This window comes from Sminthopsis crassicaudata, chromosome 4 (genome assembly GCF_048593235.1).
Source record: "Sminthopsis crassicaudata isolate SCR6 chromosome 4, ASM4859323v1, whole genome shotgun sequence".
NCBI classification, from domain to species: Eukaryota; Metazoa; Chordata; class Mammalia; order Dasyuromorphia; family Dasyuridae; genus Sminthopsis; species Sminthopsis crassicaudata.
In genome coordinates this window covers 373,323,612-373,348,642 of record NC_133620.1, presented here as the reverse complement: position 1 = coordinate 373,348,642, position 25,031 = coordinate 373,323,612, and the positions used below count along the sequence as shown (strand labels likewise).

The 25,031-nt window shown below is 47.6% G+C and overlaps 1 protein-coding gene across 4 annotated transcripts; it reads left to right on the top strand.

Annotated features, from left to right (window-relative positions):
* The first annotated feature begins 219 nt into the window (after window positions 1-219).
* Window positions 220-14,545, top strand: PBXIP1 (PBX homeobox interacting protein 1). 4 transcript variants are annotated; one of them, XM_074265269.1, is made up of 11 exons: window positions 220-555; window positions 6,938-7,017; window positions 9,423-9,513; window positions 9,782-9,852; window positions 10,038-10,194; window positions 10,575-10,802; window positions 10,977-11,000; window positions 11,348-11,415; window positions 11,528-11,644; window positions 12,023-13,350; window positions 13,802-14,545. In XM_074265269.1, the coding sequence occupies exons 2-11, from the start codon at window positions 6,964-6,966 to the stop codon at window positions 13,854-13,856; spliced, it is 2,193 nt and encodes a 730-aa protein (XP_074121370.1). In that variant the 5' UTR covers window positions 220-555; window positions 6,938-6,963; the 3' UTR covers window positions 13,857-14,545. The 4 variants fall into 4 exon arrangements, with proteins under 4 accessions (XP_074121370.1, XP_074121371.1, XP_074121372.1 ...); XM_074265270.1 differs by having other exon boundaries at window positions 6,935-7,017; XM_074265271.1 differs by lacking the exon at window positions 10,977-11,000.
* Window positions 14,546-25,031: the final 10,486 nt, after the last annotated feature.

Below are 25,031 nucleotides of genomic sequence, written 5' to 3'. Positions count from 1 at the left end.
CCCACGGGGCAGGGGAGCCGCCAGAAGCCTGGCCCCCCCCCCCCCCTCCGCCCGGCCAGGTCGTGAGAAATGGACTGAGTTTCCTTTCTGGGCTAGCTCCGGGGCTGGGTCTCGAGCCAAGGCTGGAACGTCGAGGGCCCGGAGGCGAAGGGAGGGGGGAGGGAGGGGCGGAGCGCACGCTCCTCCACCTATCGGGCCACAGCTGTCCCCGTCCATCCCGGACTCATCTGACTCGGGCTTGGGCCCGGAAGCGGCTGTCATCTGCAAGCCCCGAGGTCCCAGTCCTAGCTAGCCGGCGCGGGTGGGGGTGGGGCGGGCCTGGGAGAGGTGCGCGAGGTCCGCTCGCCACCTTCCTTCCCGCCGCAGCCTGAGTCTCTATGGCCCAGCCGCCTCACCCCCTTTCCCATTGGTGCAAAGTTTTTTCCCCTGGCGAAGGAGCCGTTTCCCTATTGGTCTTTGGGGTGTCACGTGTCCCTTCCTCCACGAGAGGTCGGAAACTCGGGGACCCGGGAGCAGGTTTAGTTGAAGATCGAGCCCCCCCCCCAGCTGGCTCAGGTAATGTCCCCAGACTGGGGGCGAGGGGTGGGAAAGGACGGGGAGCTCGGGGCATCCGCTGGCAGGTCGGGAGGGCGGGCTCTCCTCAGTGTCCACCACCCTGGCAGCGGTGGTCTTCCCCGCGGGCGGAGCGGAGAGTGCGGCCGGCCTGGGACGGAGAGACTGACCGAGGCTGCTGGAGAAGCCGTCCGCCCCCGTCTCTCCCTTCGTCCGGAAGCGGTCTGTTTGCACAGAGGGGGCGGTTATAGATGCAGGCAGGGCCCGTGGCTTCCCCACCCCCCATCCCACAGAGGCGCTCTGGGCCGGGGGCCGGAGGGGCGCGTGACGCCGCCTGGGCTCTCTGCCTCAGTGCCCTCGCTTGTAAAGCGGCTGTCAGCCCGTCCCTCACAGACAGTATTGTAGAACACTGCAGATCTTTAAAGGGGTGGGGGTGGGGAGAGCGCGCGCTCCGCGGTTGTCGGAGTCCGAGGGGAGGAAGAAAATAGGTGCTCCTGTCAGTTAGGGAGGAAGGAGCCTTAGTTATGCTTACTGTGGACACTCAGCACTTTAACGGTCGCTGCGCTCGCCCTTCCTCCCCCTAACCCAGCGGAAAGGCACAACAAAGTATTTATCCCCATTTTACAGATGGAAAAACTGAGTCTTGGAAGTGATTTTTCCATAGCTATTAAGTGTGGCATTTGGATACAAACTTTCCAACGTCACACTGGGGGCTCTTGGCGTGTTATCGTGCTGCCTCAGAACTTAGACTGTGGAAGGAACTTAGATTGTTGAATTCTTGGAGATCTTAGGAATTTTACAGATGAAGAAATAGACCCAAAATGGGGGTGGGATTTTTCTGAGGATGCTGGCACACCCTAGGGATCCCAGAAGGCTGATGCAAGAGATGCCGGGGCCTGGGAACCCAGGATGCTTGGGTAGGAGCCCTTTCCTTGGCTGGGTTTCCCCAGGGTGGGAAAGAATGTTTTGATGACCTAAATACTAGTCCTCATCCCCATGGTGACAGTGGGCCTGACAGCACCTTGGTTGCCATGGTAGTCATCGCTGGGGGACTTGAGCATGCTGTACCAGAATGAGGGGTAAACAGAGACTTTACCAGTGGCTTTCACTTCCTGTTACTGCCTGTCAACAATCTTACCTAGTAACTAAGAGGCCTTCGGCAGCTGGTGAGCAGATATAAAAGAGAGAGCTGGGTGGTGGAAGGAAGAGATTAGGGGTTTGCAAGATGTTTACCACGGCACTCCCCCATGTGAGCAAAACACTGGCTTTGGAGAGAGAGAAAGTTCAGATGAAGGCCCAGCTTTCAATAGGACATATGACTTGTATTATTTCATATTGTGGTACTTGTGTAAAGTGCGGTGTGAAATCCGGGGAGGAGGGAGAGAGGAAGGAGGAATTAGAGACCACGGTGCAAGGGATGGGAGCTGGGCTTAAAGGATGAGTAGGATTTCAGGAGGTGGGCAGAGATGGAAAAGGGTGAGGGCGCACACAGAGCATCCATTAGCATCTTCATGGTAGAAGGAAAGAAAAGGACTAAAGAGTTCAAGTTAGAACTTGTACTACTTACTGCCCAGGTTTGGGGGGGGAAGGGTCAGCAGGATTTATGGGAGGGAAGAGAAGAGGCAAAGTTACACCCCCAGCGCAGTACCCCAGCAATCCGTCCTTGTCCAGATGCTTTTTAACATTTTTAACAGTGACTTGAACAATAGCATAAATGAATGTTCCATCAAGCTTCCAGATGAAGAGTTGAGAAGTGATAGTGATGAGATCTGGGGGCGGGGGCTGGCAGAGAAAAACTGAAGTACTGATAAAATTGCTCCTTGAAATGGGCAGGAAAGGGCATTGATGTAGATTAGTTCAGTTTTATAGTCCCACTCTTTGTGGTGAGTAGCCCCATTTTGCTCTGTCCTGTCAGAAATCCAAGTTATATCAAAGCCCTGGGGTTAAATTTCCCCTGTGGTCCAGACCATCTTTGCTGAATGCCTTTTGGGGTTAGCCCGCCCTCCCCCATGTCTCATGATGTCTTTCTCCTTATAACTAACTAGCTCTTTTAGGGTGCTAACGCCTTATGGGCTAGCCCGCCAGTCAGTCGTTGTAGTTGGTTTGTCCTTCTCCCAAAGAGGACCATGACACCGGGGAGGTGATGCCATGACATGAAAAGGAATGGACTAACACTTAACCCTGCCTAGTTGTGTGACCCTGGGCAAGTCATTTAACCCCAATTGCCAGGAAGGAAGGAAGGAACTTCTTTCTCTGGTAACCCCATTGCTCTCCCGATTCCATTTTGTATTTACCACTCCTTCTGACTGTTGTATCCCTTCATTTGGTCTGTCATGTTTCCTCCTAAATAAGCCTACCTTTTGCCAAAAAGAATGGCCATTGTGAATTCTTCACATGAACGAACCCCAATATTTGGTGCCTGAACATCAGTCTCAACCTTTGTGCTGAACCCTAAAGATGTCAATAGTATACAGACGATGGAATCGGTATCCAAATGATTTGGGACAGACTAGGTAGGCAAAATCTATGATAGTAGAATTTGTAAATAAATATTAAGTCTCACCTGCATTAAAAAGAAAAAATCAGCTACACAGGTATATCATGACAGAATTTGGCCTAACCAACAATTAGTATGAAAATGAACTGGGAATTTTAGGGGAAAATTAAGAGGAAAGAAAAGGAATAAGCATCCGTATAGCCCCCATCCCAGTGCCAGGCTCTATCCTAAGCACTTTACAAATATTATTGTACAAGACTATTATTAACTCAACATGAGTCAACAGTATAATATGTCAGGAAAAAAAAATCTGACCTGAATTTGTGGTTCTTATTCAATTGTGTCCTACTCTTTGTGACCCCGTTTGGGATTTTCTTGGCAAAGATACTGGAGCTGTTTGTCATTTCTTTCTTCAGCTCATTTTACAGAGGAGGAAACTGAGGCAAGCAAGGTTAAATGGTCTTCCTGACTCTGGGCGCAGTGCTCTATCCACTGTGCCACATGGCTTCCCATCTTGAATTTAGACTGAATTAATGGAAACAGTGGTGTTCAGATAAGGGAAGTGATAGTCGTGGGGTGCTCTGCCTCATGGAACCACAGTATTTCTTTCTGGTGCTGCATTGAAGAAGGACCATGACACATTAGAGTGTGGATGTCCAAGACAGGGTGACCAGGATGATGAGAGTACAGGACCAGAGGAAGACTGTGCCTTGAACAGAGGAGCACTTAAATACTAGTTGATTGATGGGTGTGTTGATCAGCTAGGTCCAATAGGCAGTAGTCTGGAGCTTAGAAAGGAACTTGGGGATAGCAGAGGAGAGATATGGGAGTGTGTACATGGATAATAGCCAAAATCATGGTTACAAGTGAGATTAGAAGTCTCCATAGAGAAAAAAGGATAGAGGGCTGGGGACTGAAGGTTAGTGATCACCCCCCCATGAAGAGTAGGTATGAAGACTGGAATTCTGTGGAATTGGAGGAGTGAGGAAGTTGGGAAGCAATGTCTGAAGCAGAAGCAAGGCAGGAGTCAGTTTGCAGAGAGGTCAAGAAAGATGCAGCCTGAAAAGTTCATTGGACTTGGTGATAAGGTACCTGGTAACCTGAGAGAGGAGTTTTAAGTGGAGGGCATATGGTGAGGCAGTAGAAACATGAGGTTTTTCAAGAATTCTGGCAGAGAAAGGGTGGTATGCCAGAAAGAAATGATAGTAGCTAGATGGATTTGAAAGACTGAACAAAGCCTTTTGTAGGATTGGGGGGATCTAGTAGGCACATGGGAAAGAGCCAGTGGTAGGGGAGAGATTGAAAATGCATGAAAAAGGGTATAATTGGCTAAGCAAGGACTGAGAAGGAGTGAGAAGGGAAGAGAAAGCTGAGCACCCAAGCTGAAGACAAATCTGAGGGGGTTTAGAAAATCTGGATTGAATTTTGAGTAATTCTAGCAATTCTGTCTCCATGAAGGCCCTAAACTTGCTTAGACATGGGGCAGTGGGGTTGAAATCATTTATTGCTTTTAAAGGTGAAATTGCTGTTCCTTTGTTCCATTTAGTCTGAAGTTTCTTCTTAGTGAAGTCATTCTTGGGGGTGAGTGGGTGGATGGTGGTGGCTAGTTTTAGCCTCTCCTATTATAGTTTGTGGAATCTTTAATAGAACAGCCACTGCCCTGTGTCCCTGCCTTTCCCTGCAGGTACTTATTTTGAGATAAGAAGTTGTAGGATCCTTGTCTGGTCTTTTCTTTCTCTAAGATCTTAGGCAGATTGCCCCAGGTCCTCAGTTTCCTTATTTGTAAAAAAGAGGGGCCTGGCTTAGGTGATGTTTAAGATCTTTTCCATTTGGGTGACAAGTGACTCCAAGCTGCATGTTTTATAGTAAAAGTTCAAATTTTCTGGTAAATAATAGCCTAAAAGGAGTACAGTTTTCAAATCTTGCTTAAGACACAAAACTACTTTGTCCATAATTTGCCTTCTCCCCAGTGTTAGCTCAGTGGGCAGCTAAGTGTCTTAGGAAGAGCTGAGCTCTAAGGCAGCCTCAGTCACAGTGGGGAGGTCCCTTAGCCTGTCATTGCCTCAGTTCCTCATTTGTAAAATGAACTAGAGAAGGAAATGGCCAGCTACTTCATTATCTCTGCCAAAAAAAGTAATGAGTAATAAGGAGCCACTGAATATTAGCCCCCACTTATTTAGAATCTTATGGTTTTTAGAGCACTTTTCTCATGATGCCCACTTTACCAGTTAAGGGAGCTGAAGTTCATAGAGATAAAGTCATTTGCCCCAAGTCCACTCAGTTTGTGCCAAGCTGGGACTTGAATTCTCCCCTCTTGCCTACAAATCCAGCCCTTTGGGGGGAGGGGAATGCTATGAAATTAGAAAGCTGGATCTTGGAAGAGTGAGAGATCCAGGAAAGACATCCCCCCCCCCCCCCAGGCCTCAAGATTGAGGACTGAGGAAGTGACTAGCCAGAGGAATCTGGATGAAGTTTAGGTCTGTGATGGCTGAGGAAGGTTAAAGATGAAATAACTGAGGAATAGGTTGGAACTTCCCAGATCTATTTTTTAGTAGTGCTTGCCATTTGCCTAACCAGCAGCAGACCTCCTCAGCTGGGACCTCCTATACCGAGGAAGATGGTTTTATGCATTCAAAGATAACAAAGATAACAATGCAGGATACAAAGTAGGATATTTAATTAGATCATCTGATTCTAACTGGAGGAAGAGTTGGGGGCTTTCTGAATTGGGAAGAGGAAGGCCAAAAGGGGCAACCCCCTGGTATCAGAAAAAAAGAGATGTCCCCTCCCCCCAGGTGTCTGTATTCCATTGAGAACCAGTAACTGATCAACCAGCAAGGGGTTGGTTTTCAGATAAGGCACATGGGTTTCTTGAGATGTATAATTGTGAGAAAATTCCTCCCATCAGTCTTTGGATCTGATCTGGCTTCTGGTCCTTAGTTAAAGATCTCCAAGGAGCAGGCAGAGAGAGCTAGGCAGGGTTGGTTTAAACAATGCAGTGAGATTTTCTCACTATCTCCACAATTAAATAAAGTTTTTTCACAAGACAGAAGTTGAACTAGTCCATAATTGAATAGGAAGAGAACTGGGCTAACTCCAGAACTGAGTCACAAGATGGAGTGGCTGTGGTTCTTACTGATTTTGGGGGGGGAGGATGGAAAGTGGGGGCATGGGAGGAGGGAGCAGCGTTGTAAGGGCCAGAGAGCTTTCCCTGCTGGGGGAGTCTGCCTGAAAGCAGGGGGGACCAGCTGCAGAGAAGATATCGAGCAGGGAGGGACCTTGAAGGTCCCTTAGGTCACACACACACACCCTTTTACAAATGGGTAGGTCAAGGCCACAGGATACTAAGTAGCTGAATTAGGATTCACACTCAGGGCCCTCAGCTGCACCGTGTTGCCTTCTAATTGTGTTACTCTGGTGAGGGAGAGGCTGGGAGCACAGATAAGGAGAGAAAAATGGTTTATTGAGAAAAGTACTGCCCAAGGAAACCTGGCTTCTTATCCCTGATCTGGACCTTCAGTGACTCACTCCCCCAGGCTCCCTGGGATACAGTTTCAGCTGTAAAAATGAAGGAGAATTGAACTAAATGGTCCCTGAGATCTCTTCCAGCCCTGAAGTTCTGTGTCCTTTCAAGGTCATTCCTCATTCTTGCCAGCCAGCCAATCCCCAGGAGAGGCATATTCTTTTGTGGACATTTGCAAATACTCATTTGCAAGTCAAATATTGCCCACAAGTTGGTAGCTTTGGCCTTAGAAGGACCCAAAGTAGGGCAGGGTCCTGATGCTGGACAGTGCCCTCTGTGGCCCTCCCTCCCCCCACCCTAGGTCTTCCCTACATCCCAAGGTGATCTCTAAGGGTGCTTCCCTTTCTAATCCCTCTTCTCAGCAGGCGGTGTCTATTGAGGTCCTCCAGGAATGGAGTCTTCCAGCCCAGAGTCGGATAATAGCTGGGTGATTGCTGGCTCAGAGGTAAGGCAGGGAGAGACTGGGAATGTCAGGGGAGAGCCAGAATGTGTCTGGGTGGGGGGTGGGGATTCCCAGTCCATTCCCTCTTGGGTTCTCAGTATCCTCACTGGCTGCTACAGTGGAGGGGTAGGGGAAGCCGGAAGAGTCCTTATCCACCAAGGCTTCAGTTTGATGGAGACAATATAGGGGGAGAGGTCCCCAGCCCCCCCAAGGATGCAGACCCAGGCCCCAGACAGAGATAAAGGTATCCAGGCAGAAGGTTTAGTTACTAGTACTCGAGACTGGGAAGAGAATAGGGTGAGTGGAGCCAGAGGCATTAGTCTAGGAAGGCTCCTTGAGAAGTCTAGTACAAAATAGGGTCAGGAGAACAGGTTACAAGGTGATCCTGGAGGGTTGGAATGACCCCTTCTGTGGAGAACGAGGGAGGCCTAGGTGGAAATAATGGGACAGGTTTGCCCAGATAGAATAATAAAATAAGAATGGTGGAAGGGAAAAGGGAGAGGAGCCTTAAGAAATCTGAAGTCCTTGGGGGGAAGCAGGAAAGAGCTCTCAGTGTTAAGGAGGCAGCTGATGTCCAGAGTGCTGAACCCCTTCTTTCCCCTGATACCTTGGTGTAGATTTGAATGGCTGGGAGAATGAGTGGGAAGCAGGAGGTCCACAGATAGAGGTAGCAAAGAGAAAGGGCTGGAATGACTCTATACTTCTGAATTATCAAATAAGGGGAGTTAGAAGAAGGAGCAGACTCATTGAGGAGAGGGGAATCGTACCAGCACTATAAACACTTAGTAGTCTGCAAGGCACTGCATCAGAAATGCAAAAGTAAAAGGGGCAGATGTATGGAGGAAACATCAGTGGTTGTAGCATCTCCTAAATACCTGTGCTCCAGCTAAAGCAGTGAGCCAGAGGCTAAAGGGCACCTCAGAAACGGTATAGGCCCTGGTTTCAGTGACAATTGCTGGAGCTCTTTAGGGATGTTGCAGAAGGATTCCTGTCATTTCCCAGTAGAGGACCCCTGCATCAGTTTGGAGAATCTGTGATTCTTTAATGTGTCTTCTGTGAGACTTGGTCACCCAACAGCAGGGGTAGGATGGGTGAGGATCAGCTCCGCACTATATGGATGGTGTAACTAACTGGGTAACGTGCCTTTTGGTGACATGTCACAAGCAGTCTATCCTGCCTGCCACTTATGTGATAAAGGCTAAATGACGGGTATAAACAGTTAGTGGCTGCGAGATTTTAGGGAAAGACCGGTGATTGACATTCATGTGATATCTTAAAAGTTTTTAAAGCACTTTATCCATGAGCTCACTTGAGCCAGATAACAGCTGTGGGACAGACCCCAGAGTGTTATTATTATTATCCTGTTTGTAGAAATGAAGGCTCAGAGAGGTCACACGGCAAAGTGGTATTTTTAACCACTCTTTGGAATTCCAAATCCAGCAAGATCTTTGCTCTAAGACACTGCCCCTTGGCTCTGGAGAACACAGTGGGCTGAGCTGGCTGGTTGGTGACTGTTCTGGTAGGAGGTGGGGCTTGAGCTGGGTCTTAAAGGATCTCAGAGGGATGAATTGGTCCGGGTTTGGAGTGGAGGGTTCACCTGGGAGGAGTAAGAGATCAGACTGCAATGGTAATTTGGAAACAGACTGTGGAGGACCTAAGTTTTCATTTAATTCAATTAACATTGATTATTCACAAGGCAGTGGAGCTCCTGAAGTGAACAAAAACTTAGTTCTGACCTTTAAGAATCTCAAACCTAACTGAGGATGTGCACAAATACAGAGAGAGGGAGAGGGACTAATGCTTTAATTATTTATTTATGGTTTAATTAGCATAGGGAACTCCCCATAAGGAAATTCCCTTGGCCTCTGAAGGAGGCCTGTTCTCTTAACTTCCAGATTAAGAGAGGTATTGGTCTGAGTGAGAGGCAGTGACTTGCTTCAGGTGACAGCTGCAGTCCTTGTCAGTGGTGGGCCATGAACCAAGGCCTCCTTGGCTCTGGGACCAGTTCTCTACAGAAATAATGAGTGTGAATTTGAATGTGTCAGGTGCAGAGATGGCCTTAGAAGTCATCTGGTCTAGACATCTCATTTTACAGCTAAAGAAACTAAATCCCAAAGAGCTTGTGAAGTAACTCCCCTCATGTCGTACAAGCGAGTGTGACAGAGCCGATGTGAGAGCCACAGGTGTCCTTGTCACACCACCACCACACTGGGGAAGAAGAGGGAGTCGCAGTGGTCTTACAGAGAGGGAAGGGATAGGGCTTGCCGAAGGAAAGGATGCAGAGAGAGATGAGGGTCACAGACCGTGTCATGGATCTGCTAAAGCTCAGCCCAAAGTACCCAGATGGGGCACTGGAGAGCGGGTGCAGCAGCTTCCACCAGCAGTAAATGGTACCCTTCTTCCTCCAGGGCTGTTTGCCAGTAGAGACTCTGGGCCCAGAATCTGATACAGCTCCACAGATCTCAACAAGTGGACATGCAGGAGCCGTGGATGGAGAGGGTAAACAGCCCTGGGAGGGAGGGGAGCAGACATGCTTCTGCATTCCCTTGGAAGAGAGTTCCCTCGCCTCCTTTTACTGCCCGTCACCTCAGCCTTCTACTCTCCCCACCCTCCATATCAGTTGATTCCCATGCTCACCTGGTTCTTGCCTTTTCCTCACTCTAACCTGGGGCCAGAGAGACTTGTTGGCATACAGGGGCCAGTTCTTCCGAAGGAGGCTGAGTAGCAGTTTCTCTGAGCCTTCTTCTCGACTCTCCCTCCCCCCCAGCCCCTGCTGTTCCCCAGAAGCCTCCTGTCCAGCCTGATGCCGGCCTCCCAGAGGATGTCACAGATGTCAAGGTGGGTCCCTCCCCAGGGAAGAGATGGCGGCTAAAAGCATTGGGGATTGGCAGGCCTGCTTTTAAGTCTCCAATTTTGAATTGATTCATTGTGACCATTAGACTGTCTCCTCTCCTGTAAAATGGGGGTGGCAAGCTGGGGGCGGAGGAGCAGAAGCCATGCTCAGGGCTCTTACTGTGTGTCAGGTTTCCCTGGAAAGCAGCGGGAAGAGCTTGGACCTTCCAAGTCCAGACGAAGAAGAGACAAAGGGGAAGCTGCCAGAGGCCACAGAAGGGGCAGAGCTGGAGTCAGACATCCTGGATCAGAAGGGCCCAAAGACTGTCCTGCAGCCCTCTAAAGCAGGTGAGGAGCCACCTCCCTCTCTCCTTTGTCTACCCTGTCCTGCCTGATGCTTCAATCTCTCCCACCGGCCCCTCCCAGAGTACTGGGTCACCATTCCTCCTTGCTGGATAGCTTTTGAGCCCTGCACATGGGCCCCAGGCTCCCCATGGGAATCTTCCAGTTCTCATATTTGATCCTCACTCCAATCCTGTTTGATGGGCAGTGTTCTTAGGTTCATGCTGCAGCTTAGAATTGCATGGCTAGTGAGCATCGGGCCGACACCGGCCAGTGGGGGACCGCAAGGGACTGCAACCACCACTCCCTCTCCCCCTCTGTGTCCGCCTCCGTGGTGTTTTTGCGATTTTAGCTAAGTCTCCACTTCTGCCTTTCCCCCACTCCAGGTGTGGTTGGCGAGGAATTCAGCTGTTCGAGCAGTGAGGACGATGTCGATGTGGAGGGCCTGAGGAGGCGTCGGGGCCGGGCATCCAACCCGCTCCATCCTCAAGCCTCCTTGGGGGTGCATGACCAGGCCAGCAGCGAGGGAGGAAGTGGAGAGCTCGGGCTCACCCTGAACACTTGTCTCCTCGGCGCTCTGGTCCTCGTGGGGTTCGGCTTCCTCTTCTTCTCTGGTGAGCGCCTGTGGCCCTTACTGCCCTGTCCTTCTCTCTGGCCCCTGCTCCCCTTCTGTCCAAACCTTGCTCCTTTTTCTGACCAGTGTCCTGATTCTGCTTTTCCTCTCCCTGCCCCTCTCCCCCACTCTGATGCCGGAGGGGACTCACCCAGACTCCTCCATCTGTCTCCAGGTGGTTTCTCTGACCTTGAGGCTGGTGAGTGAGAAGGGGGCCTGGCTCAGGCCTATGTGTCTGATATTTTAGTTCTCAGACTGAATGTCTGGGAGCTGGGGGTTGAAGGGAGGATGAATGATTAAGTCTGTCTTTTCCAACATGTAAAATAAGTTTAAGGGTAACCCTAATCAGAGTTCCTAGGCTACAGGATCTCAGAGATCTGAGAGGAAGGAGGGAGGGGAGGAAGAAGTATGTGTATATGTGTGTGCGCGCGCCTCTCACTATACTATAACATTGCACTGAGACAGTTTTGGATTCTTCATTGTCTTGTAGGATTTGGGTAGCTGGTGAGTGCCCAGCTTCCCAGACTGCCTCTCTTTCTTTGCCAGGGCCAGCCGAGAACTTGGAACCAGAAGCGACTCCAGAATCTGAGTCTCAAGGCATTGAGGATATCCAGGTGGTGTTTGTGTTTCCATGTGTCTGGGTGCTCACTCCCACGTGTATGTATCTGTGCAGAGGGGGCTGGTTCTAGTTATGTGTGTGTGACCCCCAACCTTCCTGTCCCCAAGGGCGGTCTGAGGCAGCAACAGGCTGAAAGTCTCCCAAACCTCCAGTCCATGAGCCTCCTGCTGGACAAGCTGGCCAAAGAGAATCAGGACATCCGGCTCCTTCAGGCCCAGTTGCAGGTAGGGGAGCAGACTGCTTGTAAGCTGGCAGGATACTCCTGTTAATGATGTGGGAAAAAACATTGGCCTTGGGGTGTCCTTGAAAGTTTGGGTAAGTCCCCCATCCCCTGCTGTGGCCCTCAGTATTTCATCTGGTGGGCTGGGTGGTTAATTTATCTCTGAGATCCCTTCCAGTTCTGATCCTCTCTGATTCCGAGTTGAGAGGAGAGCTTCCCTGGGTGGACTTTGGGGCTTTGGTGATGGCAGAGTTCTCTCTCTAGATGGAATTGGAGGTGAAAGAACAACTATTTTTTGGGCATGGTTACTGCCCCACGTTCCTGTCTCCTTGTGGGTTCTTAGACCATTCAGCTCTCTCCCCATCTTCTTCCTCCCTGCCAGGCTCAGAAGGAAGAGCTCCAGAACTTGCTGCACAGACGCCCGGGCCTGGAGGAAGAGAACGAGAGACTCCGGGGAGCCCTGCAGCAGCGAGAAGCCTCCCAGCAGGTGCTGGAATCGGAGATGCAGGAGCTCCGGAGCCGCCTGGGGGAGCTGGAAGAGACCTATTCACAGACAATGGATGGGACCTGCCAGAGTGCAGGGAAGACCCCCGAGGTGGTGGAGCCCCAGGGTTTCCTGGAGCAGAAGGAGCAATTGGAGGCCGAGGCCCAGATGCTGTGCAAGGAACTAGAGAAGCAAAGGCTGCTACTGAGCTCAGTGCAGAGGGAGCTGGAGAGGAGCCTGCATGAGTCGGGGCTGGGGGATGGGGACCGAGCAGATCTGGCAGAGTTGGGGCGGAGGCTGGCTGTAGAGCTGCAGAGGGCAGAGAGCTGGAGCCCCAGGGAGGGCCGGGCCTCCAGGGGTCTGGCCAATACATCTGAGGCCTGGGGGCAAGGAGGAGCCCACTTCAGGAGCCCCCGGGAGCCTGGTCAGAAGAAGTGGAAGGATGGCCAGGGGGACCACAAGGCAGAGAAGTGGAAGCACAAGGAGGAATATGTTGGAGAAAGGAAGAAGAGCTTCAAGGGCAAAGAAGGTGGGCAGTCAGAGAAGTGGAAGGATGAGAAATGGAAGGACGAGAAGTGGAAGAATGAGAAGAAGTGGAAGGACGAGAAGTGGAAGGATGAGAAGAAGTGGAAGGACGAGAAGTGGAAGGATGAGAAGAAGTGGAAGGAAGAGAAGCAAGGGCCTGCAGAGTTCAGGGGCAAGGATGCTAGGGAGTGGAAAGGGGTGAAGGAGGCTCCCAACAAGAGCTGGGGAGGCTCCAGAGGCAGTGAGGGGCAGAAGCACCCGGCACAGAGGGAAGGGGCCAAGGGCAGCGGCCCCAGCCCCCAGGATCCCCAGCTGACCTGGAGGAAGGTGCTGAGCCACAAGTACCGCCTGCCGCAGGGCTGCTCCGACGTCACTGAGTGTGCCCGCCAGGAAGGGCTCACCACCTTTGGGGTGGAGCTGCCCCCAGTTCGGAAACAGGAGCTTGTGTCGCTGCTGCAGAAGTACCTGGCCCGGCTGCCCTGGGGCCAGCGGCTTCCTGAGCCTCTCTCTGCCCTGTCCACCTACTTTGGTGAGGATGGCCTCTTTCGCCATGACCGCCTTCATTTCTCAGACTTTGTGGAGGCCATGGAGGACAGCCTGGAGGAGGCTGCAGTCAGAGAGACGGGCGATGACGATGAAGTTGATGACTTTGAGGACTTCATCTTTGGCCATTTCTTGGGGGACAAGGCGCTGAGGAAGAGGTCTGGGAGCCCTGGGGGGAAGAAATTCGGGGCCCGGGGAGGGGCGGGGTTGGGTGGGGTACACTGGAGCTGGCCCAGGAAATTCTTGATCCACTAAAGAACTAAGGAGTTAGAGGTTCAAGGCTTAGGGTGAGGTTTGGCTCCAGCAACAGCAAACTTCCGCTGAAAATTGGAGTGGAAGTTGGGAAGTGGGCCTCTAGCTCTCCTCCCTGGCCTGTGGGAGGGCCCGTCTTCATCTTCCCCATCCCTGTTACTGCCGCCTTTCCAACCGGAGACCAAAATTGGGGATGGGCAGCAGTCCTTCAGCAGGCCTGGGCCTTTTTGTATGCATGTGTGAGGCACCTTCAGGAGCCCCTTTTCTGTCACTTAACCTTGGACTTGTTTCTCTGGTCTGCATCCTTGGGTCAGCACTCATGTTAACCTGTCTGTGTCCCACCATGTCTTCCTGCAGGTCTGGGAAGAAGGACAAGTATCAGAAGGGGCCCAGAAACTACCGGGAAGGCTGAGGAAGACAGCTGCGGGGGCTCAGTGCCCGGCATTTGCCCATTGCTCTGCCAGCCATCAGAGAAATTGGGGGGGCCTGGCCTCCTTCAATTTTCATCGATCACTGCATGGGTGTGGTGTATTTTTGGGGAGGTCTGTGACCCCAGTTGGGGGGGGCATTAATGTAGCGCCTCCCCCTGGCACTGGCATGGCTTCACTGCCAGGAGGAAGTAGGTTGAAAGCTCAAACCCCAGCTTGCTCAGGAGTCGCCACTTTAGCTTGAAAGTGCTCTGATGCTGCTTTTGCTTATTTATGTGTGTGGATACAGTTGGGCCCTCTTCCCCTCAGGTTCCTGGATGGACACATGGTTGGCTCCGGGCCCAAGCAATGTGTGCCAAAGGGGGCTGCTCCTCGGGGCGCGGGGGCAGGGTGTGGGCCCCAAAGGGGGAGCCAATCCTGTGGTGAAGTTTGATACATCAGCCCTCCCCTCGCTGCCTTCTGTATATGTATGAGAGGTGCCGGGGCTTCTTGGGAACACTCTCCATGCTCCAGCCACGCTTGGTTTGCTCAGTGTGGGATGCAGCTTGTGGGGCCTGGGACCCACTTAGATTTGTCTGTAGGTGTAGAGTTGGGAGGTCCACTCCCTTGCTTCCAGGCTTTTGACTTGGACACTCGGTCAACACTGAATTCAATAAAGTGCCTTTGTTGGTAATGTGGCTGTGGCTGTTTAAATGGCAGGGGAATGGGGACGGGATGGGGGAGCTCTCTCACTGGGTCCGCCATCCCCTGGGACCCTTGGAGAAGCTGTGGAAATTGGCTGTCCCAGCCCCGATCCCAAATACTTCATCTCCAGCATTCAGGCTTGAAGCCCAGCACTTACTCCCTGACAGTTCCCTTCCACCCAACGCCGCAGCTTCCTTGGCCCAGCCCCAGAACTTGTTCCTCAGGCTCCCCGCCATCTCTGGATATTGGGGTGGGGGCAAAGGGGGGCACTAGGCGGCGCACTGGCTTCACATTTTTGTCAATTTTGTCATTTTTGTAATGGACAAAGAACCCAAAAGTCCCATGATCCTCTGTCTCTCCACCAAAACTAGCTGGCTGTCCTGTTTCTGAATCTCTTTAGGGAAGGAGAGTTTTCGTTGGTGACCTCACAGAGTCCTTCCTGAGCTCTGATCCCAATCAGAGCTTTGCTACTTTTGGGGCATCTAACTCTTCCCCCTTAGGAAACCTTGCAAATGAGATGTACAGGCAGAACGGTATTTCTGGGTAGCCGGACCTGGCTCCTTGGAATGGGGGTGGGGAGAGAAGAGCCTAAAGGTCCAAAGGAGATTGATGCTATTACCTGGGCACAAGGTGGAGGATCAGAGGAGGGGAGATTTGGGGTTAAACTCAGCCCAGGGAGACGCGAGAGGTGGGGGAGCCGAAGAAATTGAGTCAACTATGCTGCTGGGAGTGGAGAAGGCTGTGGGTCATGCAGGTTAGCATAAAGGGGCATCAGGATTCGAACTCAGGAGAACTCAGCCATGAAGGATGTTAAAAAATGGAACTGAAGGAGGGCAGGTGAGGGAGAAACTTTAGAGAGAGAAAGGACTTTAAGGAGGAGTTGAAGGTGGCAGGGCCCCCTGAAGCAGGAGCTGCACACAGCGCCCCTTTTTTCCTTAGCCCTTTGTCTCCCCTCACTTTTTTGAATTTCTTTGTACCCTAGATTCCTTTGAACAGTCTTGAAGATTTCAGTGCACTAGAGGCAGGAGCTTCCTAACTGTGCCCTATTCCTGGGATTTCAATTTTCTAGTTTGGCTACTGGGATGAATCAGGACAGAAGAGTTAGAATCTTAGAGTTCCTCTAGTCCAACTCCTCTCCATTTTACAGATTTGACCCCTGAGGCTCAGAAAGGGGGCTTGCCTAATATTACTGAATCTCTTAGTAGCAGATGCAGGTCTGGAAGCTAGCTGGTTCTTCGGGTTCCCTATTTAATGTTCTTTCCAGAATCATGTCAGGAACAGGAAGGAAATGCTGGGAACTTTTTTTGGCTTCATAAATCAAAGGATTTAGAATTGAAAGGGACCTTTGAGGTTAACTAGATTTATCCCCTCATTTTTACAGCTGAGGAAACTGAGGATTTACTAAGTGCAGAGTTTGTGTATTTACTAAGTGTAGATCAGCATATCCAGGAATGGAGGAGGAATTTAAAGGGAAGTAAAAATGACTGAGTCCACAGAGGAAGTATAGAGGTGCCTGCTATGTGCTGGGTACTCAAAATCTTGCAAAGTAGCTGTTATCCCCATTTTATAGTTGAAGAACTAGGACAAGAGGGCAAGTAACTTTGCCAGAGTCTTACAGTTGATGGCTGAAGCTGATTTTGAGCTTACGTCTATCCAGACTCTAGATAAAACGCTCTGTCCACTGGGCCAGCTACTGCTATGGAAGAGATGAGAACATGAAGGGAGGCCCAACAGAATGGCCTTTAGTCTTGCCTTATCCAGGCAGAGGCTGTAACTTATGCAACTTCTGGACCATCTCCAGGGGAAGAGTAGTTAACTGACTATATTTGAACTTTATAGCATGTAAGACTCTAGGATTTTGACAGCTGACAAGAATCTGCCATCTCCTGAATCAACGTCATTTTACTGGTAAACATCATTACACTCCCTGAGGGTAGGAATGATTTTATTTCTTGTCTGTGTTTCTAACATCAAGAGCAGCCCCTTGCACAAAGCTTGTGGTTAAGAATTGTTTGCTGAATAAAGGAAACAGGCCTAGAAAGGGGAAGAACTACTACCAAAAAAAAAAAAAAAATGATAGCAGCAGAATGAATCCCAGAATTCAGGACCCTGCCGAGGAGAGAAGTCCAGGTTGTCCTGGAGGGGCCTCTGAGCTACATAGTGCTCAGGAGCCCAGGATAGGCCTGGGGACAGAGGGAAAGAAGGCTGCCCTCCCTCCTGGGCTCTGGAGATGCTGATTATAGGCTTGGACCTGCCTTTCAAACCGTTTCCATTCTCAGGCTTCTTTCATTTGCATAATGAGCTCTGGGGGTGGCTAGGAGGTTCCCCCAGTTCCTCTACCCCCTCAGGAAACAGACATGAGGAGCTAGAGATTTTTCAAGCAGCTGAGTCAGAAAAAAATGAGACAAACTTGGGTACCCTGACCCCCAATCCATGTGTCTCTGTAGGCTTCAGTTTCCCTTCTCTGTTCTGGGGAATCATAGGATGTAAAGATGGAGAATTATATCTTAGCATCTGTCTCATCCAGGAGCTCTTAACCTAAAGTACATTAATTTTTCTAAAAATTTAACTTAAACATTTTTTTTATTGGCAATGGGGGTTAAATGGCTTGCCCAGGGTCAGATACCTAGTCATATCTGAGGCTGACTTTGAACTTGGGTCCTCCCCAATGCTGCTCTTTCCCCAATTTTTGGCGGGGAGAGACTGGGTCTCCCTAACTCTTCCAGGATGGAAGTGCAATGGCCACTCACAGGCTAGTTCCACCGTGGCTGAGCTTTGACCTGCACTGTTTCCAATTGGGCTTTTTTAGGCAGCCACGTGGTACCCCCACTAGCACCATCTTGGTGCCAGACTTAGTGCAGGCTCCTAGTCAGCCTATCCCTACTGTGAAATCTCCAACTCCTGAGCTCGACAGCCTTAGCCTCCCAGGGAAAAGGACAAGCATTTCATTAGGAGTTTAAGATGATGACAAGACACTGGAAACTGAGGGGATGTTCATCAGGTGGGGAATGGCTGAATAAACCGTGGTCTATGAATGGGACGGAACATGATTGTTGTGTAGGAAACGACCAGCAGGATGATTCCCGAGAGGCCTGGAGAGCCTGACAAGAACTGATGCTGAGTGAAATGAGCAGCACCGGGAGATCATTATATACTTCAACAACAAGGCTATATGATGATCAATTCTGATGGACATGGCTCTCTTCAACAATGAGGTGATTCAGACCAGTTCCAATAGAGTTGTGATGGAGAGAGCCATCTGCGTCCAGAGAGGACTGTGGGAATTAAATGTGGATCACAATGTAGTTTTTCCATTTTTTTGGTTGTTGTTCTTTGCTTGTTTTTTTTTTTTTTTTTTTTTTTTTTCTCTCTTTCTCTCTCTCTTTTTTTTTTTTGATCTGATTTTTCTTGTGCAGACTTGCTGTCTAGGGAAGGGGGTGGAGGAAGGGAGGGAGAAAAATTTGCAAGGGTGAATGTTGAAAACTATCTTTGAATGTATTTTTAAAATAAAAAGTTATTATTTAAAAACAAACAAAAAGCTAAAAAAAAGTTTAATCTATATTGGATTACTTGCTATCTAGGGGAGAAAGGTTGAAAAATTTGGAACACAAGGTTTTGCAAGGATGACTGTTGAAAATTATCTTTGTACATATTTTGAAAAATAAAATGCTATTATTATTTTTTTAAAAGACTTTACTATGTGCCAGGTACTACATTATAAGCATTACAAATATCAACTCATGTGATCCTCAAAACAATCTTTTAAGGTGCTATTATTATCCCCATTTTATAGTTAGGAAAACTGAGGGTTAAGTGATTTGTCTGGCATTACACAGCTAGTGTATTTCTGAGGCTGGATTTGAACTCAAGGCTTCCTGATATATTCTATCCATTTGGACTACCCACCAGGATTACAGGAATGTATCACCAGGATGAATCCAGTGTTCTTTACTCTATCCAGGCATTCTTTGTCTAGAGTCTGTTAATTATTATTATTAATAGTATTAGTATTTTGATAATTATTTTTAATGAGTTTTATGGATGTCTCTTCTTTTTTATATCACCATAGTTTTCCCCAATATGTTTTTCCATACCTCTCCTAGAAAAGCTAATATAACAAAACAGTGTGTGTGTGTGTGTGTGTGTGTAATTGGGATTAAGTGATTTATCCAGGAGTAGTAGTAAGGGTTAAGTGAATGAGACTGGGATTATACTCTGGTCTTCCTGACTCCTGGGCAGGTTCTCTAACAGTATTCATTTATTTATTTATTTGTTTTCTGCAGAGGCAATTGGGGTTAAGTAATTTGCCCAGGTCACATAGGTAGGGCATGTTAAGTGTCTGAGGCCACATTTGAACTCAGGTCCTCCTAACAGTATTTTTTAAAGAAAAATAAAAGATGGGGGCAGCTAGATGTGCAGTGGATAGAATACCAGCTCTGGAGTTAGGAGGACTGAGTTCAAACCTGGTCTTGGACACTTACTCCTAGCTGTGTGACCGTGGGTAAGTCACTTAACCCCAATTGCCTCTAAAAAAAAAAAAAGAAAGAAAGAAAGAAAGAAGGAAAAAGAAAAAGAAAGGGAAAAATCAGCAAAACAAATCAATATATATATAAAAAAAAACAACTGTAAATGATATGTAATGTGCAACATTTATGGACGTCCCATCTCTGCAAAGGGTTGAGTTGGGTGTTATCTTTTAATATCATAGAAAACATTATTTCAGTAGAATTGGTTTCTTTTGCAATCCTTTGTATTTTTTCATGCCTTTAAAAACATGATTCTGAAAAGGGCTTCAACTAGGCTTCTTGATTACTTACCTCACTTGAGTAGATTAAGTATTCCATCTTTTCTCCTGCTACTTCAGGAGATAGAAAGATGCTTTGAGATCCCAGGATTGTTTCTTTCATGCTGCCATGGATGAGTAGGCTTGCTTTCCTCCCTCCCCACCCTTCCTTCTAGGAAACACTGGGTTGGGTGGGGCACTGGAATATGTGAGTTATTGCTTGTAGTAGACTCTGGAGGTAAGAGGTGTAAGAGAATAGAGGTTGTTTTCCTTATTCTCAAATAAGACCATGACATCAGGGAGGGAATGCCATGACATGCAAGTAAGTTGGATTGAAGTGAGGGAAGGCTGGGCAAGGTCCCCTGCCTCATTTTCCCCTCCAGAACTATCTGGGTCCAGTGGCCAGATACAGCTCAGGAGAACTGGAGATGGCCCTGGATGCAGTGGGAGATCTCGGAGTCTTTTTAAGCCAAGGTTTTCAACAGGTCTCAGTCTGACTAAGGGAGTGGTCATTCAGTCATTAAAGATGAGGTAGCAATTGAGGCAAAGAATCTCCACTTTCACCTAGTCCAAAAGAAAAAAAAAAAATCTAAATAAATAAATCTGGGAGGGGAAGACTCTTAGGATTTCTGGCCAAAGCAGAAAAGATTGCTGTTTACATTCAATCTGAGTCAATCAGGACCCAAACAATGACCACACTGTGCTTGGCCTGGGACTTATTGGTAGCCAATCAATGAGAGAAACTGGGTAAAACATGAAATGGTCAATTTGCTCCCAGAGCCAACTGCCTGCTTATGATTCTGACCAACTTTGGTGTCCCAACCCATTATTGGACAAAAGTCTCACAGAGCCTGGGGAATGGAGGAGCTAAGTTAGAAGGAAAAGAGAATATGAAGGACTCTAATAGCCTCATTCCCTCTCCAACAGGCTCCTAATGGGACTGGACAGGGTCTGGCCCCAAGGACAAGACCTCACAGCACTAGGCTCTTGCCAGGAGAATATACCTTCAAAGCTTTCACTCCATAGTAAGGTGCAAATGATGATTCATTTGGGGTAAAAAGGTTTGGGTTTGAATTTAGGTTCTGACCCTCATTATCTGTGTGGCCAGCTTGTCTCAGCCTTAACTCATCCATAATATAAAGATGATGATACTTACCTTATATGCTTCAAAGGTTTGTTGTGGAGAAGGTATCTCAGCAACTTCAGAGTAACACGTTACTGTGTGTAAGGTTGTGTGGTACTCCTGTAAGAACGCATGGGTGAGCCTAGTGCCTAGTGAACTCTTCCTTCTCCTTCAAGGGCCACCTCCATTAAACCCTCTCCTGGAAACTCCTTTCTGAATGACCTCTCTCTCCTAAGCACTCATACACTCTCCCTCTATTTTACTTATTCATTTGGCATCCATTGCACATCTTATCCTTCTATAACTGGTAAGCTCCTTGACGATAGGGACCAAGTTTTAGCTTTTTTTGTGCTTAGACGGTGTTTTGTGAAGTTGGTGTTTATGTCCAAAGCAGAGGCTAGCGCCACTTCTAGGACAGGGTGAGAAGAAGGAATTCTCCGCTCCTTTTCTTCTCAGGCCCAGGGACTGGCATTCATTCTCCACTTGGGACTCCACAGTTTCTATCTTCCTTGTGGTAACATGACCCTCCTTCATCAACACTTATGGACATAAAGTTGTTATTTTTGGTTAGCTCCTCTTTTCACCCTGCTACCTGCTGTGGCCCCTAAGCACAGAAGCTATATCAGATCCAGCTATTGCCATGGGAACCTGTCAAATCTCTCTGGGACTGATCTGATATCCTTGATGACACAACCTCCATTCAGATTTGGGAGGACTTTCAGAACCTCATGTTTCCATCTTCACTCTGTTGCCATATTCAGGGGCCTGGTGGGGGCACTAAAAAAAAAAATGCAGATATCAATTATCCTGAATCCAGCCTTTGACCTGGAGTTCTCATTCTGCTGGTTATTATACAGCAGTTTGGGTTCTCCTCAAAGCTCCAGTCTGCTCCTTCCTCTCACTGCTCCTCAAGGTTCTTACATTGCTAGATGAAGAGCTCCTCATCGAAGAACTGACTTTGAACTTGAAAGCAATACTTATAGTTTGTCCATCTATCCTTAATTCCCTGTGTTCCATTCTAGTTGGATTCTCTTTGTCCTTTCTTTCCCCCACCATCCTGCCCTATACACCATAATTTATTCAGCCACTCCCCAACTGATGTTCTCTAAGATCAAGTTCACTTTCCTCCAGATTCTTTTTGGGAGAAAATATCTCAGACTTATTTTGTGGGGAGAAATGTATTTGTACTAATTGTTCCTACTACAACTGTCTATGATAACTGCCTACTATATGTGGCTTATGAGCCCCAGAAAACTGCCCCCTAGCCTTTGGATTACCTCTAGAACCTTGAGAGAAGATGGTAGAGCCAGTCTGACACTGTGAATGGGAGTGAGGAAGTATCCCTAGCAGAAGTGCTAGTTCAGGATTTGGGTGGCTCTGAAGGTAAGTGGGGGAAAGGAGAGATATTAGATTGTCTTCCAAACTAAAGAGCCATATACAGAGCCATTGTGCTGAGCTCATTGTTATATGTCTGTGAAGCTTGGACAGTCCACCAACCCGTGCCAGGAAACTGAATCCCTACCCATTTGGATTGTCTTGGGAAGATTCTAAAGATCACCTGGCAAGATAAGGGATGGGACACTGACGTCTTTTCTCTAGATGAACTGCCAAGCATTCAAACACTAATGCAGAGAGCACAACTCTGATTGTTTGAATGCCAAATGTATGTTTGCCTAAAAGATAATTTCATGGAGAGCTCACAGAAGGCAAAGGCTCACATGGAGGCCAGAAGAAGAGGTACAGGGACAGTCTTAAGATCTCTCTGAAGAACACTGGATTCAATTGTGAGACATGGGAGACCCTGGCACAAGATCGTCCAGTTTGCCATGCCTATATCAAAGAAGGCTCTATACTTTGAGCAAAACAGAACTGGAGTAGCTCACAGGAAACATGAGATAGACAGATGTAGAGACTTCTCCATTCCAAATGTTCATACGGACTGTGGTAGAGTATTCTAAGCTCAGATTGGTCTGATTCACAGTTGTATGTCAATTTGGTCCTCTTCCAGAATGGACAACAAATACTACCAAGAGAAGAAACTGAGGGCTTCAGAATGAAAAAAAAAAAAATCCAAACCTTCCGTGGGTTCAGACAGCCTCAGCACGGAGTAGACTACACCTCCTGGAAACCTGAAATCCTTTCCCGAACCCCACATTGGAGGCTGCTAGGAAGAGGAAAATCATTTTCCTATTCAAAAGTCAGTCACCATGTTTTTGATATATCTGCTGGATAAAGAACTCTGGTCCTCTGCCCTGGGTTGGTGATTGTCCCCCGAGGGACACAGACTCAGACAGCTGTAAGCACAGAGACACCAGACACCCTCTGAGCTGGACTGGGCATTCTCACAATTCCAGATTATGCCAAAGCCTTGTATATCTGGCTGTTGGCAATAGTATCTTTGAAGATTTTTTTTTGGGGGGAGATTCTATTCTTTTTAGTCCCTATCCAAGAAGAATTTACCTCCTTGTCCCAGTTTCCAAAAAGACAGCCATTCTAGACTCTTCCACAAGATAAGAACTCCCATTTCTATAGTTTGAATGTTTTCAGGGTACTTCTTTTCACATAAAATCCTTTCAAGTATTATTAATTCTCGCAGAGGTGATAACATTGAGCAAGAAAATTTCCTGATCAATTTAATTAGCTTTGGGGATATCTGATAGGCACTATCCTAAAAAGATAATAAATATACCCATGGACACTCTGTTGAAGAGTCCCCAATAATTCCTGGTTAGTTTTTAGTGACTGGGACTGTTCCCAGGATGACTAATTATTGTCATCAAAGGAGCTTATTCTTTGTTATGGCCCATAAAGCAAACTATCACTCATGTTTGGCCCTATTAAGGTTTCATTAGGGAACACGGCATCTGAGCTGGGCTTTGAAAGAAGGGAAGGAAATTATCTAGTAGAGATGGAAAAGGAGAGGAAAGGAGGAATAAGCCTACTATGTGCTGGGAACTGTGCTGAGCACTTTACAAATATCTCATTCTATCCACTATTACATATATACATGATCTATTCTACACTATTACACTATATACATGATCTATTCTATCCACTGTACCATTTAGCTGCTTCTATCAGGAAATGGAAGATGGTTTTATTTATGGCTTATATCAAGAACTTCCCTAAAAGGAGAGAGTAAAAAAAAAAGTATTCAATGTGCAATATCATTCTGGCATGGGACAGATAATTTATTCCTATACACAAAAGGAATGCTAGGGGACATTTAACAAAAACAAGCTAAAAAAACAAACAAACAAACAAACAAAAAAAACCCAAACCAGTGGTAATCTATCTTGTAACTATTATTACAATCTACAGAGAGACTTATACCTCATTGACTATAAACCAATTTGCAGGACTTCTAATTAGGCATTTTGCATTTCACTATAGCTCTGCAACATCCACACAATTCATTTCTGAGTTAATTTCTGCTGCTAAAGTAGCCAGGTTTGCCCTGATTCTCTTGTAGCAACTCCCTTCAAGAACGTTGAAGTCGTTTCTGGAGAATCTTCCCCGCAATCATGACCAAATGAGAGTCAGGATCTTGGGTTTACCCAAGATAAAGACATAGTAAACTCAGAGACACATCAAACTTAGGTTTAGACTTGCCCAAGCAGGATATAGCCTTTAGTTGTGGCCCCATGGGGCTTGGGGTGAGAAATGGGGTTCTAATTACCTCTCTCCCCAACCAGAATCTCAGGAAACAGCTTAAGACAGTTCTGAGAAACATTTACTTCTGGAAAAGAAGAGAGAAGTTGGGGTGGGAGTGTGGGGGGGCGGATTAAGAGCTTTTTTCTTTTTTTTTCTTTTTTCAGAACTACTGAATCATTAGGTTCTTTGGCTCTGCAGCCATTCAAGTTGTTCAGTGATGAGTCACACATAGCTGGAAAAAGGCATCTAGTTTTCATATGGTTTTTGGGAACTAGGAATGGCAACTCTGAGCATGCTCTGTGGGATGGCCAGCCATCATATCACAGGAATTGGGAATGCCCTATTTGATTGCCCAGGGGAGTGAGACAGCAAATCCAAATAGTAAAGATAATAATAATAATAATAGCTAACATTCATATAGTACATACTCTGTTCTAGGCCACTGTGCTAAGTAAATACAATTTTATCTCATTTGAAGGTAACAATTCTGGGAGATAGGTGCCATTATTATCCCTATTGTACAGTTGAGGAAAATGAGGCAAACTGAGTTTTTTTTATTTTTTTAAGTGACTTGTCTAGTGTCACATAGCAATTGTCTGAGGCTACATTTGAACCCATGGCTTCCTGACTTCAAGCCCCGTATTCTATCCACTGTGCCTTCAAGCTGCCTAGAGGTTTAGTTTGACTAGAATGAACACTATATAAATTAAAGCATAATATGAAAAACCTTGCTTTTTTTCAGACTTAATCTTTTCCCTTTTAACAGGGAAGCTTTTTTTTTTTAATTAAAACTTTTTATTTTCTTTCTTTTTTTTTTTTAAATTTTCTTTCTTTTCTTTCTGCTGAGGCAATTAGGTTAAGTGACTTGCCCAGGGTCACACAGCTAGGAAGTGTTAAGTGTCTGAGACTAGATTT

Coding starts and splice junctions, on each gene's coding strand:
- PBXIP1 (XM_074265269.1), top strand. CDS start 6,964: ATGGAGTCTTCCAGCCCAGAGTCGGATAATAGCTGGGTGATTGCTGGC. Junction 10,195..10,574: donor CCTGCAGCCCTCTAAAGCAG/GTGAGGAGCCAC, acceptor CCCCCACTCCAG/GTGTGGTTGGCGAGGAATTC. Junction 11,001..11,347: donor TTTCTCTGACCTTGAGGCTG/GTGAGTGAGAAG, acceptor TTTCTTTGCCAG/GGCCAGCCGAGAACTTGGAA.